Below are 18,365 nucleotides of genomic sequence, written 5' to 3' on the forward strand. Positions count from 1 at the left end.
TTACCTTTTAATTAATTAAGACTTTGCACAAACCTTCGAGGCTTATGAAGTTGATCCGGGGCTACATCCTAGCTCCTAAATTAGCATAAACTTTGGAAAAAATAAAACTCACCCTTTGGGCTTTAAAACTTTCAGCTCCTGTGCAAAACCTTAGCACAGTGCTTTGAAGGTGCCACCATGCTGCTCCCAAAACCTGCTACATTTAGACCTGTTAAATTTAGACATTTTGTGGCAAGTTAGAATTTCACCCTAAAGCTTCCGAGACTTTCTCTCTTACCATCATCCCAACATCTTAGGATGCTCCAAACTGTAACACATGGGTGCTCAATGCTCCTCTTGCTAGAATTTTGGTTGATACAATTCAAAGGTTTAGGCCTACATCTGGTTTGGGATTGCAAACTTTGGGCATGTAAAGGATGTGGTCAGGCAAAGCATAATTATCAGTAACATAAAGCCAAAATCGACATAGTTGCAAGAAATTGACATAGTTACATGAAAGACAAAAAATCAGTGCACGTGTGACAATGCATGATGCAAAATTATCCTAAAAAGTAACTAATAACTATGCTTTTCATGAGCACCACCTAATATAGGCATAGGAGAATTGTAGTACAAATATGATTTCCCTGTTTTTACTGATTGCATAATGTGGAGCTTTGCAATACAAATTTAGTCTTTTTATTGTGTAGAAGGCCCACATGAATCATCACTTTGGTTCACAGAAAATACCAGAGTTCTCTTTATGCATGAGGAGTTACATCAAGAAAATAATTTCGAGGGATAAAAGGAACAATTAAAGAGAATTCATGCAATGGACACTTGATATTGGCAAAGGCAATGTTTGTGATGGGGAGCTACATGATAATGTGGCTTTGCCAGCCTGCATGATGCTACCACAAAATATTTTGCAAGCACTTATTGATTGCAAATATGGAGACATTGAAACACTCTCTTTCAATGCAACCTTTTTCAAGGATAGGGCAATTTTGGCACCTCGCAATCAGGATGTGGATGCTATAAACAATTTTGTATTGCAAAAATTTACAGGTACTTATAAGGAATACGTCAGTGCAAACTTAGTGTGTGAATCAAATTGTGATATCATTTTATTCACAACTAAGTTCGTAAATAGTTTAGATCTTGGAGAAGGTTTTCCACCGCATGTTTCGCATTTGAAACAAAATGCTCCAGTTATGTTGCTCTGCAATTTGGATCCAAGAAGTGGTCTTTGTAATGGGGACATGCTTGAAATGTAAGAAATTCCATAGATAAGTGATTGACACATAAATCATTAAAGGGTCACATGCAGGAAATGTAGTGTTCATCCCAAGGATTGATTTTCTCATGGGAGCTAGGGAAGGACTCTCTGTTGAGTTGAAACATTGACAATTTCCCCTAAGATGTGCTTTTGGGATGACGATCAACAAGGCGCAATGCCAAACATTGGGAGTGCTTGGATTGTATCTCCCAACACCTGTTTTCACCCATGATCCATTGTATGTGGCAATGTCTCGCATGAGATCATCTTCTGCCATCAAGGTTGTGGTTGGTGATGGTCACTCCACAAGTGTTAGGAAACATGGAGATGAGAGTACATACACTTCTTACATTGTCTACAAGGCAGTGTTGCAATTGACCTTATGAAAGTAAATGCATTGATAACAACCCATTCACCCTAGCAAAAATTAAATTATGTAGTGGACAATAGTCACTTCTTTCTCATTTATAAGCTTTGTAGATATATAAGTTCGCCCATCTCATTCATAAGCTTTGTAAACCCAGAGTTTTGGTCTACCAATTTGCTCATGAATTTCAATGGTGTCTTCTTTGGATATTACATTTTGAGGCCTTATATATATAGTGATATGATAGGGGATTTTCATAATTGTGTTATGTGTTTTGCAAATATGTCTATTGATGCACACACACTGATCTCTCTCTTTCTCTCTCTCTCTCTCTCTCTCTCTCTCTCTCCCCCCAAAATTTCACCAATCTTTGACCTTCATTTACTTCATGTGCTTTGTAGTGAGTTCCTAATTTTTTTTTGTATGAATGAAGTTGGATCCTAATGCCTCCGTGACTTACACACTAGGAAGACGACCTCGACACATCCAAGCTAAAAGATTGTATGTTTGTTTGTGATACTCTAAAGAATTTGAAATTCACAAGTACCAACTATGTTTTAGATCCACTACTATATGGAGGGGTCCTATCACAGTCATGGAGGTTATTCATCTTCTCGAGGTTGGATGTAGTAAGGTAACAATGTTGATGTAGTAAAGTAATTAGGTAATGTTTTGTATCTATTTTTTTATCTAATAGCTTTTTTTGGATATAGATTACAAAATTATTCATAGTTCTTACTGGTGGGATTTTCTGAGGCCTCATATGATTCGAGCTTGCTCTGCTACGTCCAAGTTGCTATCCAAAGAGGATTCAGAGCACGTATCACCATTGCATAGCTAGGTAGAACCCTCCCAATGAATGTTGTGTTTGCTTAGAGTCTTAACCATGGTAGTTGGTCCCTACGCATTTTTGTTTTAGGGTCTCTTCCTCCAATGATTGGTCGATGTATCTTACATCGCGGACCATGGGTGGTTCAATACCGTGGTAGAGCATGCCGTAGGCTACACTTTAGGATGTAGAAAGCTTGAGTCTCTATGTACTAAGCATAAATATTATTTTGGACATTGTATATTTTTTATTATGTATATGGAGACCTTCAACACTCTCTTGCCATCCAAGCTTTTTCAAGGATATAGCAATTTTTGCGCCTCCCAACAAGGAGATGGATCCTTAAACAATTTGGTATTGCAACAATTTCATGGTGCTTATAAGGAGTATGTAAGTGAAGACTTAGTATGTAAATCAGATTGTGATAGCATTTTATTCACAAGTGAGTTCGTAGAGAGTTTAGATCTTGGGGGAGGTTTTCCATTGCATGTTTTGTACTTCAAATAAAACGCTCTAGCTATATCGCTCCGCAATTTAAATCCAAGAAGTGGTCTTTGTAATGTAATATTTTTGGACATAAGTGTGTATTGTGAAACTTTTTGCAAAAGTTCATTTCCAAATTATATGAAAGTTCTAACACATGAGCCATACTGCCACCGGGGACGCAATCGTAAAGTAATGTACTCTCTAAAATTTCTTTGCTATAGAAAAATTATTGTTTGAAAAAAGACTCTTTAATGATGTGCTTAGTTGCTCTTTCTCTCTCTCTCTCTCTCTCTATGTGTATGTGTGTGTGTGTGTATACATACATATATATATATATATATATATATATATATATTCCTCTCCCTCTCTCAAACTCCTTCTACTCACTTTCTATGTCTCTATCTTGGATTGAAGGTGAAGTGGGGCAAACTGACTGGTAGGCCATTTTGGAACACTATGTCTGTATAGAATAATGGCCAGTTGGGAGGGCCTCTGGCCTTGCAGGTTCCCATTCCCCCCCCCCCCCCCCCCCCCCCCCCCCCCCCCTCTCTCTCTCTCTCTCTCTCTCTCTCTCTCTCTCTCTCCCCCAAAGGTTAAATGGGATAAATTGTCCGTACTTAGAAAGGTCATACACCAATGACCTATGGGTTTAGAAGTTTAAACCCAAATAACACCTTATAAATACCATGTGTGTCATGGTAAGAGCGAGCAAGAGTACACTTTGTACTCAATATTGTATTGATATCACACGTGTGTTGTCTTGATAAATACATACTAAAATTTAAAAGATTTGTAAACTTTTTCACCTTCAACTTTATAAGAAAAGTGAATTTAAAGTTATAGAGGTGGGATTACACTAAACCTATGGCAAGAGGAGAGAGAGAGAGAGAGAGAGAGAGAGAGAGAGAGAACTTTTTTTGATCTGCTTTTATGAAATTTATCAAGAGCAAGGGGTTTGAGAGTAAGTGGAGCCATGCTGTCGTCGAAGGCGGTGCTGTTTTACTAGTAAAAAAGGTTTCTAAAATAGGGAGAGGTAGAGTTTTGTGCTCGGTATATACCCCTAAAGATAAAGATCACACATTTTTGTGTGCTAGCAATGTCTCTAAAGATAGAAGAAGTCACTATGTGGAATAGTTTTATATACTTAAAAAATTTATTTGTTGTATGAGCGTTAAGACAGCCTACTAGTTCTACTAGATGCATAATCTAAGTCCCCATACTATAGGAGCCTAGGAGGGCTTATGTTCTTTATGCTTAACTTAGATTAAATCAATAAGGACTAATTTGTCATTCTTAACTTAGATTAAATCAATAAGGACTAATTTGTCATTGTTCATTTGAAAATATACAATTCGAAGAATAGAAATTTGGGATAGAGTCTAAAACCCCACAAGGACAAGGAAATTGACCTCCCTTGTAAGAGCATCACACACAAACTATGTCTGGCGGTCAAAGCAATAAGTCGGATAGAAAGTTCTTCAAGGGACTTACGACTTCGCCAAAATTAGCAGTGTTAAAAGTGGATCGTCATCTTTGGACAATACAGATAGGCGATTGTTAGTTGCCGGCCTAGTGTGAAATCCCTCTTAATTTGCCCACAAAAGAACAAGCAAAGTTTTTGGAAACAACAAACTCTCAGCTCCTCCTCCTCATTGGATTTTGCATTTGAATAAGACTTTGGACACAATACGGTTTAGTCACTAGTTCACTACAAAACAAGGTACTATCTTGTTCTTTTCTCCTACCACACATTACAAGGTTCCCCTTCCATTTGTCCTACTCTCAGCACCAAGACAGTATAAGCCAACATGCATGTTGTTGATATCCAAGGAGCTTTGTTGTACAAAGTAAGGCCAATCAGCCTTCCTCTTCCTAGGGGTCCTCTCTCTCTCTCTCTCTCTCTCTCTCTCACACACACACACACAGAGAGACAAGTTCCCCCCTCTCTCTCTCTCTCACACACACACACACACACACACACACACACACACACAAAATCATAATTATCAAAAGCAGTTGGCAACAACCCCCTCATCTCGCTGCCCCTTTTAGCCCTCTTTTCTGAATGATTGTCTGATGATGATGAAGAAGCTGATGTGACCAAATAGTGAAAAGAAAATAGGTGTACTCTTGCTGGCAAATTTAGCCATCAGGATTCAGAACCAATCCAATTTTGGACCCACATCCCATTGGGCTCTATTCTGACCATAGCTCTGTGTACGTCCTTAAGGAATTACCATAGCTTTTCTGAGCAGAGGCAAAATTGTACATCCTTGCCTTTTCAAGTATTGACATGTGGGATAATGTAAAGTTAGTGGGAATTTGACTCAAATTTGGATGGCACTCTGAAGACATCAATAGAATTGTTAGATTTCCATCCATGCCATTGATTTGTAGCAATCTAAACGAGGAATTCTTGATTAAATCCAGCAGGATGTAGTGATGGCCATTTGTTGCGGATGATGCAGTATAGATATGGAGGCCTTGGGAAGAGAATATAGGTGTACTCTATTTTGTTCTAGCAAGGTTTGAAGGGAGGCTGAAGTGGGCATTTGAAAGGAGGCTGAAGTGGGCAGTCTTCAATAGGGGACACACACACACACACACACACACACACACCATGTCCAATTCCACTTCAGCATGTGAAGAACCAGATGGCTTTTCTCCATCCACGACAGTCAAGAAGAAGAGGAGCCTTCCTGGACACCCAGGTAACTCAAATGCTCATGGCTTGAATTAATGTCCACATATCTCTTTGTATGCTTTGTGCCCGGCCGTTCTCTCTGTTTAGACATAAAGAAACACAATATATACAAGAGCGCCCTTGTTGTGCTTGCTTTCATTTGCATGCTACAATATACACACAGATGTAAGAGTACCCTGTTGTGTACCGCTTCTTTTCATTGCATGTGTGTACATACACACATTTACAAGAGCGCCCTTGTTGTGCTTTCTTTCAGTTGCATGTGGGTTACAATTTACACACAGATGTAAGAGTGCCCTCTTGTGTAGTGCTTCCTTTCATTGCATGTGTGTACATACACACATATACAAGAGCGCTCTTGTTTTGCTTTCTTTCATTTGCATGAGGGTTTACAACACACACACACACACACACACAGATGTAAGAGTGCTCTTGTTGTGCTTCCCTTCATATTTTTGTATGTACATAAATATTCATGCAGATCCAGATGCAGAGGTGATTGCCCTCTCTCCAAGAAGCCTGTTGGCAACCAATAGGTTTGTCTGTGAGATATGCAACAAGGGCTTTCAAAGGGATCAAAACTTGCAGCTTCATAGAAGAGGCCACAATTTGCCATGGAGGCTAAAACAGAAGGCAAGCCATGAGGTGAAGAAGAAGGTTTACATATGCCCAGAGTCAACATGCATACACCATGACCCTGCACGCGCTTTGGGTGACCTCACAGGCATCAAGAAGCACTTCTCTAGAAAGCATGGAGAGAAGAAATGGAAATGCGATAAGTGTTCAAAGCGCTATGCAGTCCAGTCGGATTGGAAGGCCCATCAGAAGACGTGTGGGACCCGCGAGTACCGATGCGACTGTGGCACTCTCTTTTCCAGGTGAGCAAGCAAAGATATTCTTTCTTAGGGTTGAGAACATAAGACATGTCTGCACCATCTTGTTCATGTTTCAGAATATGCAGAGTTTCTGACATTACAAGGTAGACTTGAAGATTTCCACTGATGCTAGCTTTGTCTTTGTGTGCTTGTAGAGATTGATTTAAAAAAAGGTCTAGAGTAAGCTTAGCATATGCAGAGAAAAAGCTTCAAGATTGCCATTGAAACTAGCTATGACCTTGTGACATACCCTTAGAAAAGAAGGGGGCTGTAAGTGTTGCTTCAAATCAGAAATTTAGAATGTGGCATATGCAGAGGAGAAGCTTTGCATCTGCAAAATGGGAAAGGTAGGGTTGAGAAAGGGGACAAAACAATGCTTGGTTGCAGCAATTTGAATTCCAGATTCAGGAATGGCTATGGAGAGGAGGGAGCTTTTGAGGTTCAAAATGAGTTCCTGTGATTGTGATCCTCGACCATGTCGAAAATATAAGAACTACATTTTGGTGTGTATTACCTCATTGATTTATGTACAAATGGATGTTAACTGCAGGAGGGACAGCTTCATCACGCACCGTGCATTTTGTGATGCATTGGCCGAAGAAAATGGGAGGATGTCCACACACAGCCGTCAAGAGGAGAACCAGGAGACTCCCCCACCACCGAGCCTTGATCATCACAACTCTTACCTGGCCTCTTTTGGAGGTGACATGAGAGTACCATCTTCTCCCACCTCTCAAATAACCAGAGATGCTTTTGCATACTCAGAAGTTTCTAAGCCACCTTTAACTGATAGAACGGCTTCAGATTTTGCGTCCAGTTTTCCAACGGATTTCACGTCGCAAGATGGAAGCTTTGTGTCAAAATGGGGTAATGAGGGAAACAACATTCCATCAAAATGGATGCATCCAGGCATGAAAACTGACCTCTCTGCATCAACAAGCAAGAGTCCCGGGTTGTCTCTCTGTCTAGGCATGGGTCCCGGACCAGGCCCACCATGTTCGTTTCAAGAAATGATGGCAAACATGGATGCTTCCGGGCCTCCTCTTGAGTTTCCAAGCCTTGACACTGTACACAAACTTCCCTTTCCACACAGTTACGATGCTCGCATGCATGCATCACCATCTATAGGTGCCATGGGCATGCTTTCGACACTGTTCTCTTCTCCAAAACATGGCTGCACACGGCGGGATTCGACAAATGGCATGTTGGGTGCATTGGGATATGCCAGTTTCATGAATGAGCTTGATGTGTCAGCCATGCATTCACATACCGCACACCCCTCGCGGTTGTCAACTAGCATGTCCAATATGATGAGTGGGCAAGAGAACCCATCAACAGGATCTTATCAGCATGCAGCCGCAAGCTCTGCGACCGCGCTTCTTCAGAAAGCAGCACAAATGGGTGCAACTGCAAGCAAGCCCTCTTTGTTGCAGAAGTTTGGGATAGGAATGGGAGAGTCACATGAGATGTCGAGGCAACCCTCATCATGGGTGGGGGCAAGCAGCATGTACTCAAGCTCAAATTCAAGGACGAAGCAAGGAGGGGACTTTAATGCAAGTCACAGCAAAATCGTATCCAGGTACGAGGGCTCAAAAGAACACATAAACTCTTCAGATACAGGGAGAGGTCATGAGGTGCTCAAGAAGTCATGGAGTTACCGAAATTTATCAGTAACACAGGCATCACTGCCACTTATGGGGGCGGGGTCCGAAGGGTCATCTTCTTCGTCCCTCCCTGTGCCGCCCCCGCCCGTGCGGGCAAGCCATAGAAGAGAGCATGAAGGGGATACTCCCATGGTGGACTTTCTGGGTGTAGGAGGGTCTAGAGGGTCTAGTGGAATGGTGGGTTTGTTCTCCAATTGCAAAAAACAGGATGGAAAGAGGGCCTTTCCATCAGAGTGATGAGCACTTTCAAGTCTTCCTTAATCCTAGGAGGCCTCTTGCATAATTCAATTGTGTATAGAGAATCTGTATAGTATATTCTTTCAAGGATGAAAAAAGATGAAATTTTCTTTGCATCTTGGTCTCTTCAAGAGGGGAGGGTTTAAGATAAGGTGTTGTGGCTGTCAAGAAATGATGGAAACACCATCTCTTGTAATTGCATCAACTTGAGCATTAAGCTCTTAAGAGGGAATCACCATTATTTATATAACCCCACATACTAAGTGGAACTTCCATTCTGCTAGAACTCCCCAAAAGCAAGAGAGGAAATTCTAGTTTGTGTGAGATTTTGCTATGAAATAAATTAATGGCTTCTCATAGTAAAAACCCTTCCAATGTTAAGTATAGAGAGATTCCTATAGCCTATTTGGGTGGGATCCTTCAAAGAAAATAAGAGAGGACAGATTTGATCTTAGCTAAGGGGAATGGTATGCATCAGTTCAGTTACAGTTGTAGCAGTCCTACAATGGTATTGACTCAACTTCTTACAATTGTATTGACTCAACTTTTGACATGAGGGCATCTTAGGAATGAGAGACTTCTTCTATGGGCTTGGGGGAAAAAGACTCTTCAAGTGGTTGGAAATTTGAAGGAGGAATGAAGCAATGGAAATGCTCATTTTAGGGAGTGCTCGCCCGGGCGCGGACGAACGCACACGGACAGACGATATGACATTATAGCATGTGCAAAACTAGTGTGTTAGGAATGAGAGACTTCCCAGGATGTTGTCATGGCTTAACATGAGCATGACAAAACCTTGTAATTTTTTGGGCTGCTCAATATAATCCACTCACAATTGTGAGTTTTGCAAAAAAGAAAAAGAATGAGAGACTTCTTCGATGGACTTGAGGAAGAAGACGGGTAAGGGGTTTGGAAGTTTGGAGAAGGAATGAAGCAATGGAAATGCTCATTTTTGCAAGTTGATGTGCAAAACTAACGCACAAAGAATAGGGAGAGGCTAGAGCAATAAGAAAGAGGACCATTAAGCATATATTTGGTTGATCACATGAGCATGATGAATCTAAAGGGTCAACATCCAATTTTCAAGAAAGAAAGGGCCATCACAACATACACGAACACTTCACAACTTGTCTTTTACACTTGCACCTAGGGTTTTATTTATTAGGGAATCTCTAGGGAAAACAAGGTAGACTCTTTTTTTTTTTTTTCAAAACTCACAATTGTGAGTGGATTGTATTAAGCACAATATAAAATTTGCAAAACAGCCTCAAGCTCACGCCGAGCCTTGAGGTGCGAAAGATTATAAAATGGATGTCTACTGCCTTTCACCAAGGTTAATACTTCTCGCAGGTTGACAACATGGCATGGGTAGCCCTAGACCAATCTCCCGAATCTTGCTTGCTTCTGAGCGTAGAGATCATCACTCTTCTTTCTTGTATAATATCTGAGAAGCTTGCTACATCAAGGTCTCCCTCAAACACACGACGGTTCCTCACCTGCCATATATGGTGGAAGAAGAAGTACCTGACAGCTTGAGTGCAGATAAGAAGAGTAGGGCTTCCCATCTTCTTGCCACCAGGGAACACATCCGTCTTGAAGAACGTGATCTGCCATGTCTTTTGGATCCACTTGCATATTTTTCCTTCCAGGCCTCTGATCATCTGGCATTCCATGAAAAGGTGGGCCAGGTCTTTACTAGCTATCATGCACCCCAAGCAACGATCAGACCCAATTCCTCTTTCTTGGATCTTTATGCCCGTTAGTAGAGCACCCCAAATCACCTTCCACAAAAATATATTCATAAACTATGCCCACTTTAGCTTCCAGATGTTCTCCATGACTTTCTCCCACCGTTCTTCTGCCAGTGTCTCTTCCATATTTTGTTGACGAGGCTAGAGCACTTAGTCTCCCCCATTAATGCATGATAGATGCCTTTAGACTGGGGTTTCTAGAAAAGTCTACTTCCGGGCCTTCTCTAGGAGTTCCACTTAAACCCAGATTCACAGATTGACATTTTTGTCCAGCTCTTTTATCACTCTGTTGACTAACAGTATCTCATAGTGGATTGCCAACAAGTCAATGGTTTCCCAACTCTTACTTTTATAGTCCCAAAAGTGAACAAGCCGATTCAGACCCTTATTATTCACTTTCCTGGTAGTTTCTACCAAATACGGGCTTTGTGGTGGTTCTAAAACTTTAGCGAGCGAGAGGGACCAGTGCAAGATGGAGTTCTTGAAGTACCTAGTTTCTTCTCCCCACTCCAATACTCTAGTTCCCCTAAGATGCCAGCTAGACTTAGGCTAGACCACGTCGGGGCTAAAAGTTTGTCGTGAAACTCTACCCCTTTTCACTTCTCACCTTTCGAATGAAGTTTAGCTGCATCTAACATATCCTTGGTCATGATAGCGCAAGCTTGGTTCCGTTTAGCCAAGGATATCATAAATTTGGTGCACAAGGCCTCAACATGGGCAACTGGGTTAAGAATTCCAAGACCTCCTTGGTCCACTGGTTGAGAGACTGACTCCCATTTGTCCCATTGCATTGGTTTGGAGGTTTTCGTGTTGTTTTTCCATAAAGATCTTTTTACTAGTTTCAAGAATTCTTTCCAGTGACACTTAGCCATCTTAAGAAGTGCAATATAAGGGAGCATAAATGAATTTATCACTTTAATCCGACTCAGGAACCGGAGAAGAGCATACTCCCACCTTCTCACTTTTGTTCTGACTTTTTTTGGACCCAACGAGATCTTTGTTTGTGAGTTACATCCACCCCCAAGGGAGCTCCTAGGTGCGTGAAGATATTCCCTTTTGAGAAGGTCTCCCCTGTCTAGTCAGAAGGATCGAAGAAATCTTTTTTCGACAGGCAGATCAAAAGAAGATAGACTCTTATGTCAATAAACAATTAACAAAGAACTTAGAAAAACAAGGTGACAAGTCACTAAAGCCTCTTGACGTTAAGGGGGGTGAGAGTTATGAGGAGTAGTTCTAAATGAGGGTTACTACAATCACTTCATTTTGTTGTGTTTTAATATAACATATTATTGTCCATTACACACACATAGTCACAAATGCCTTATATGTTAGGAAGAGCACCGCTTAAACAACAAGGTGAAAGACACATATTTTGGTATAAAACAAAATAAAATAGAAAAGAAATAAAATAAAATATTTAAACAAAAAAAGTCATTGACAAATTGAAATGTAAAAAATATTTTATTTCTTTCATAAGGAAAGGTAGGTTTAATAAGCATTGAAAATGAAATAGACCTTTATGAGGTCCTCAAATGAAAGGACTCTTTCACAACTTGAAATTTTCATTGAGTCAATACTTCACATCATGGGAAACACTTATGGATGCACTCCTTAATCCCTTGTTCTCTACGGCCTTTTTGAGCAGGCAAAAAAGAATCAAAAGCTTTGAGATTCACTGGCTATACGAGTATCTCAACTATATCTACTTCCAAAACATATATACCATAAGTCGTACTAACTTTGTACCAACGAATTTTAGAACTTGCATTGAAGACTCTAGTATATATGTTCCCATCCAAATCCTGCTTTGAGGAACTCTATTTCCCTCTCAAAACTTTGTCTTCCCTTTTTCATATTTGTGCTAACTGTACTGTATATTCTAGTACACACCATGACTATCTCTCAAAGGCGTAACACTACCATTGACTCTGTTAGCATTTTTAACAGTTATACTACAAATAATCGAGCATGGATATCATTTAGAATAACTATCAGAAGTTGGGTATTATTGCAGATGAGAAGGAGGAAGAGGAGACAACACAATGATTTTGTGGAGGCTTTTAAGAAACAAGTTAAAGATTTTAAAATGTGTGCACAAAGAAAACAGGTTAAAGAGGTCCTGATACAACATGCTTTCCAACATGTAGACTTAAGGTTGCAAACATCTCCTCCTTGTTTTCTGTTACCATATTTGTATGGTAGTGATGTATGTGAACACACTAGGACCGCCAGGTCATTTTTTCCCTCTTTAGGAGGTTTTTTCCTTCGAGCATTGTATATACACCCATCACTCTAGGGCTATCTATCTTTCCATTGCACACTAAGTAACACACTCTCTATTGTGTGCCTTTAGCTTCCATAATAGCAACACATTTTCTTTTTGCCCTTATCACCAGAATTTCCAGACGAATTGCTGCCAAGAGAAGCATTAGGAACATAATTTTTTCCACTCGCAACAGAACCATAAGAAGTGGTTGTATTGCTGTTACCACCCTTTCTCTGAGAAGCAATAAAAGCGTGTTCAACTGTATGCTGCCTAGTCCTGTTTTTTCTAGAAAGTGACTCTTGCAACAGCAATGTGCATAATGCATCAAACTTGACAACTTCAGAATTTCCTTGGGTCATAAGTCTCCAAGTACTAGCAAAAGTGTGGTAAGGATCTATTAAGGCATCAAGAACAGTCTTCACAAGGGAACAATACATAGATTAGGAAGAGACTTTTGCTCCCACTTATTGTATGACTATTGTGCATAACTCGTTGCAACAAGTCTAGCCTTATGGAGATCGATCTCACCATCCGGCTTGCGTTTCAACTTGTAAACCCACTTCGTACCAATGGCCTTTTCGCCAAGAGGCAAATAACATAAAGTCCATGTGTCATTTTCTATAAGTGCATCATATTCTGATTGCATGGCAGCCATCCAATTTTTTGAATTATGTGCTTCATTAACACTAGGTTGGTAATGGGACACTTTTATGTCCTATTAAGTGACCATTTTCCTTGAATTATGTCAAGAGTTTCAGAATGGATTTTGAGGTGCTATCTGTCTAGAAAGTTGTCTCATGAGTTGAAAAAAACTCGACATGTTTTGGAATATCAATTTCATCTTTAACCTTGTCCTTGCACAACATTTCACAACCTAAACTGTGTGAAAAAACGGGTCCTGTTTTTGGCTTTTTTCAACTTTTTGCAACTATACCACTCTAGAATTCATGTTTGTGAGGTCTATAATGCTAGAGAACTATCTTTAGTAGTCCTCAACATTTCCTGATGCTTCTAGGGAGAAATAAATGTTAAAGTTGTAAGTTATGACCAAATTACAAAAATGATCAAATCCTGTTTTTTAGCCAATTTTAGCTCTTCTATGATTTTTTTTGGTGGCTTTCATGATACCCAAATGCAGTTTTGATTTTCTATGTCGCATATTGTAACATAAAGCTAATATTCCTTGAGTTTTGGGGCACCTAATACCCTATTTTGCATAGTAGACAACGATGGTTGATTTTTTCAATTATAGAAGAAAACGAAACATTCTAGTATATCAAGTATAGCTTTTTCAATATTGTTAGTTTTTTGTGACAACTATATGCATTTTGTAGGTAGTAACCATATCTAGTCATAAGGATCAAATTTGGCTAGATATTGAATAGTTTCTATGGGATTCTACAACTCATAATGTTGAACCCAGGTTTTTCATGTTTGTTGTATTTAGCACTTCATCTTTGTCCCCAAGATTCCCCTTGGTAAGAGATGTATTATTCTTTTGACATGCTCCATGTCTCCTTATGAACCTACAGGACAATAGGGAACTAAGAAAACATGCATATATTATTTGTATTGAGCGTGGCTATAGAAACTTTGATTATAGGTTTGCAGAATGGTAAAAATTCAACTTTTTTGTACCTATTTCTTTTCGCAAAACAGAAAATAGTGAGTGAGAAGCAATCATATGTTCTGATCACCAACCCATTGAAGTGAACTAGGGAATTTATCTCAAGTCCTACAAAAATCCCTAATCTTATTCTTATGCAACAAAACGTAAGAAATGACTGTTTTGATGAAAATGTATTGGTCCATCAACTTTGGAGGCTTGGTGTGACCAAAAGATGAGAAATTTTACAAGTTTCTTATTTTTTCTATGTGTAGGAAGCCTTGAACTATAACCTCATGAAAAGATTTTACAAAATGAGTGGATCTACTATGGTTTTGGAGGTTTTTTTCAAAACCATGGAAGGACACTTTTATGTCCTGTTAGGTTACCAACCTAGTGTTAAAAGACAGAGGCTGCTCTGTTGAGATGTCGAGCTCTACACCTTGAGCTGGCATCCACTACGGGTCTTGGCCGCTTACGACATTTACTCACTGGCGCGTTAGGTGACCGACATGGAGGATCTCTGCCAGTGATTCTACAGTTGGACTACACATATAGTGCCATCCTAGTACGCTTCTAGCGAGTTCACACTTAGTGACCGCATGTACATATGTGCTACTTTTTCAGCTTTAGCACTTAGTCATTTTGTACTCTCTTTTCTGTGAAGAAGAAGAAGAAGCTTTCCATCTCTGTGTGCTTTATGCTTGTCTTGTGTAGCTCTCTTGCATCCTCATTCTTTACATGGTATCAGAGCCTGGTGCAGGCAAGAGAGGCTAAGAGAGCAAGAGCATCACAATCCCTTCGTTCGCAATCCACGACCAAATTTTAGGGGTTTTTCGCACAAGTTTCTGAACAGGTCTCCAAAGTGCAGTATACAGAGATTTGCTGTACAAGTACAGTGGTTGTATGTACGCTTGATTGTGGACACTCGTTGAGTGTAGAAAGCGTTACAGGTACCACGATAGCAGGTTCAATAGATTTGCAGGTTTTTGCAGATTGCAGCTATTTTGTCTTAGTGCTTCAAGATGTCTGACGGTTTCAGTCAGATTGTCACTGAGAAGCTTGAGAAAAATAACTACCCTGCATGGAAGTTCAGAATAACAAATTTCCTAAAAGGAAAAGGTTATTGGGACTATGTAGAAGGAGACAATGAAAAGGAACCAGAGATTCTAGAGGCAAATGCTATAGCAGAACAAAGGAAAGCTTTGAGGGACTGGCAGCAAGGCCATAGCAAAGTGATGTATTGGCTTTCTATGAGTGTCACAGATGGCATGATGGGCTATCTACAGGATGCTGAAACCCCCGCCATTGCATGGAGAAACTTAGGCAGAGTGTTCGAGGTGAACACCAAGGCCAGGAAGCTTCAACTAAAGTCGGAGCTAAATCAGGTTAAGAGGAACAACCTCTCAATCAATGATTATGCCTTGAAGATCAAGAGTATCATTCAGGCTCTTGGATCTATTAAAGTCTCGGTGGAAGACGATGACATTGTCCGTGCATGCTTGGATGGTCTAGGAGATGAGTATGTACATTTTAGGTCTTCCATGAATACAAGAGACGACATCCCCGTGTTCCAATATTTGATTTTTATGCTTATTTTTGAGGAGAAGAACCTTGACACATCTTCTTCTCATGGCAGAAATAATTCTGAACAGGCCTTCTATTCTAACTCCAACAGAGGTAGAGGTAGAGGTCGTGGTCGAGGCCCAAGGGGTTGCAGGGGCCAATTTTTGGAAGTTCAATCAAATCAAAACAATACAGGTGGCAGGGGAAACCAGTCTCAAGGCAGGGGGAGTCAAAGAGGTTGTGGTGCAGGATCAAGCAGGCAGCAACATACTCCAGATAGCAGAGAATGTTGGACTTGTGGTGAAAGAGGTCACATGTCACGTGACTGTCCAAAGGGAAAAGAAAGTGGAAAGAGAGAACAGGGCAACTATGCATCTACTAGCAGAGATGCAGATGACAACAAAAACGAGCGCATGTTTGTTATGCAGCATGTAATGAATACAATGACTGCAGAGAATTTCACCCAAGATGATGTTTGGTATGTGGATTCAGGTGCCTCTAATCACATGACGTCTTGTGGAGAGTGGTTTAGAGATATGCGCAAACCAAATGTGTCAGGCTATGTGCAGACAGGAGATGACACAACTCACCCCATTGCTCATGTAGGGGACATACCTCTAAATACGAAGAGTGGGAAATCAAAGTACTTAGCAGATGTACTTCATGTCCCAAACATTACAAAGAATCTTGTTTCTGTTGGACAAATGGTTGAGTAGGGTTTGCAGGTTCGCTTCAATCCAAATGGCTGTTATGTAGAAGATTTCTAGAATGGCTGTAAGCTGATCACAGAGGGCAAATGTGTGGGCAGAATGTTTACGCTGAATGTAGACATGCCTGAGGTAAAAGCTGCATTATTTGCACAGGGCACAGGTGTTGTGGCTGATGTTGACATTTGGCACAAACGCATTGGCCATGTCAATGAGCAGAGATTGCGCAGCATGCAATCGAAACAGATTGTAAAAGGTTTGCCCAAATTCAAGGTGGATGGTATGCATAAAGTGTGTGCAGCATGCCAGTTTGGAAAACAGTCAAAGGACTCATTTCCACATGAGCGCAATGTATGTAAAAAGCCACTTGAGGTGGTACACATAGATGTTTGGGATCCAACCGATACTGCAAGTATACATGGTTGCAGGTATTATGTCTCTTTCATTGATGACCATACAAGGAAAGTATGGGTCTACTTCATGCGTAACAAAAGTGAAGTGTTTGGTCACTTTCAAGACTTCAAAGTCATGATTGAGAAGGAGACAGATATGCAAATCAAGACATTGAGGTCAAATGGAGGGGGAGAGTACTTCTCCAATGATTTTTCAGATTTTCTGCGAATGCATGGTATACGCAGGCAGTTTACATGCAGATATACTCCACAACAGAATGGGGTCGCAGAAAGGAAAAACAGGCACATTGCAGAGGTTGCACGTGCATTGATGAATGAGAAGAACATGCCTCATCATTTCTGGGCTGAAGCCGTAAATACAGCTGTGTACATTATGAACAGGACACCTACAGCTGCGGTGCATGATGTAACACCTGAGGAAAAGTTTATAGGTACAAAGCCTGATTTGGCACACTTGAAAGTGTTTGGCTGCATAGCTTACGTGCATGTACCAGATGAGTTGCGTAGGAAATTGGATCCTAAAGCAGAGAAATGTATTCTTGTGGGATATTCCCTTGAACAAAAGGGGTACAGGTGCTACAATCCTACTACACGAGAATTACGAGTGAGCAGAGATGTAGTCTTTGATGAGATGAGTAGCTTGTACAGTAATGCACATGGCACTATTGGGGCTGATGTAAAAGATGATGTGGTTGTACAAAATGTGAGGCCATAGTCATAGGTTTTGAGTGGACCACAAGAGTCCTCTTCTCGTGGCTCTGTTGAGAAACCATGGAATGGTAGACTACGTACGCAGGGTACTCCACCAACAGGTACAGGGAATGTATCACGAAAAGGAAAGGAAAAGGTTGATGAACCTCCCTCTATGGCTGATGCATCATCAGGTTTTTCACATGTAGACATGGATTCAGATGTTTCTGAACAAAGTCTTGATGAGGAATTTGGAATTCCGGCTGTCAGGACACCTGGTGTAAGGAAAGTACAAGAAGATGCTAGAGGGCAAAGGAGTGACCCAGGACCGCGCAGATCTAATAGAGTCACAAATCCAGTTCAGAAATTGACTTATGATGGGTATCTAGTGCATCACAAAGCCTACATGGCTAAGGTATCAATGTTTACCGCTCAGCATGGAAGGCCAGAGTGTTGGATTTCAAGGTTGAAATCGGCAAAAGATCTGTAAAGGAAGTTCTTGTTCAGCATGTGTTTACCCATCCAGACGTGATAGCAAACGGTGGAAATGTATCAGATATACATCAACCACGTTGCAATTGTAAGTACTCTTGACATCTGAACTTCATTTGATTTGTCATTTCACTTATTGATACTCTCATTATAACTTTTCTTATATATTTTGCAACGTTTATCCCTCTTCTTATGAGAAATGTCTCCATTCTTCACAGCTCAACTACATTAGATTTGTCATTTTTACTTATTGATACTCTTAGTTCAACTCTTGTTATATATATTGCAGATGTTTATCCCTCTTCTTATGAGCAATGGGAGCCTGTGGAGTGCATAATAGGCCTCTTCCTTGTTGTTCATGCCCACATTGGTTCTCTACAGTATTCAGGGAGGAGCAGCAAAAGCCTGGCTGATGAAGGAATTTTTTTCTATGACCACTTCTACCAACTCAGCT

The 18,365-nt window shown here is 40.5% G+C and overlaps 2 protein-coding genes across 2 annotated transcripts; both read left to right on the forward strand.

The window, feature by feature from the left end:
• The first annotated feature begins 806 nt into the window (after positions 1–806).
• LOC147440888 (uncharacterized) lies at positions 807–1,256 on the forward strand. Its single transcript, XM_086483348.1, has one exon. It carries the CDS (start codon positions 807–809, stop codon positions 1,254–1,256), a length of 450 nt encoding a protein of 149 aa, XP_086339474.1.
• Positions 1,257–4,958: 3,702 nt separating this feature from the next.
• On the forward strand, positions 4,959–8,534 carry LOC147440889 (uncharacterized). The gene is made up of 3 exons (XM_086482700.1): positions 4,959–5,651; positions 6,126–6,522; positions 7,070–8,534. The coding sequence occupies exons 1-3, from the start codon at positions 5,561–5,563 to the stop codon at positions 8,418–8,420; spliced, it is 1,839 nt and encodes a 612-aa protein (XP_086338826.1). The 5' UTR covers positions 4,959–5,560; the 3' UTR covers positions 8,421–8,534.
• Positions 8,535–18,365: the final 9,831 nt, after the last annotated feature.

The sequence above is a fragment of the Adiantum capillus-veneris genome, chromosome 15 (genome assembly GCF_014529385.1).
Source record: "Adiantum capillus-veneris isolate H3 chromosome 15, ASM1452938v2, whole genome shotgun sequence".
In the NCBI taxonomy this organism is placed as follows: Eukaryota; Viridiplantae; Streptophyta; class Polypodiopsida; order Polypodiales; family Pteridaceae; genus Adiantum; species Adiantum capillus-veneris.

Coding starts and splice junctions, on each gene's coding strand:
- LOC147440888 (XM_086483348.1), top strand. CDS start 807: ATGCAATGGACACTTGATATTGGCAAAGGCAATGTTTGTGATGGGGAG.
- LOC147440889 (XM_086482700.1), top strand. CDS start 5,561: ATGTCCAATTCCACTTCAGCATGTGAAGAACCAGATGGCTTTTCTCCA. Junction 5,652..6,125: donor GAGCCTTCCTGGACACCCAG/GTAACTCAAATG, acceptor ATATTCATGCAG/ATCCAGATGCAGAGGTGATT. Junction 6,523..7,069: donor TGTGGCACTCTCTTTTCCAG/GTGAGCAAGCAA, acceptor TGTTAACTGCAG/GAGGGACAGCTTCATCACGC.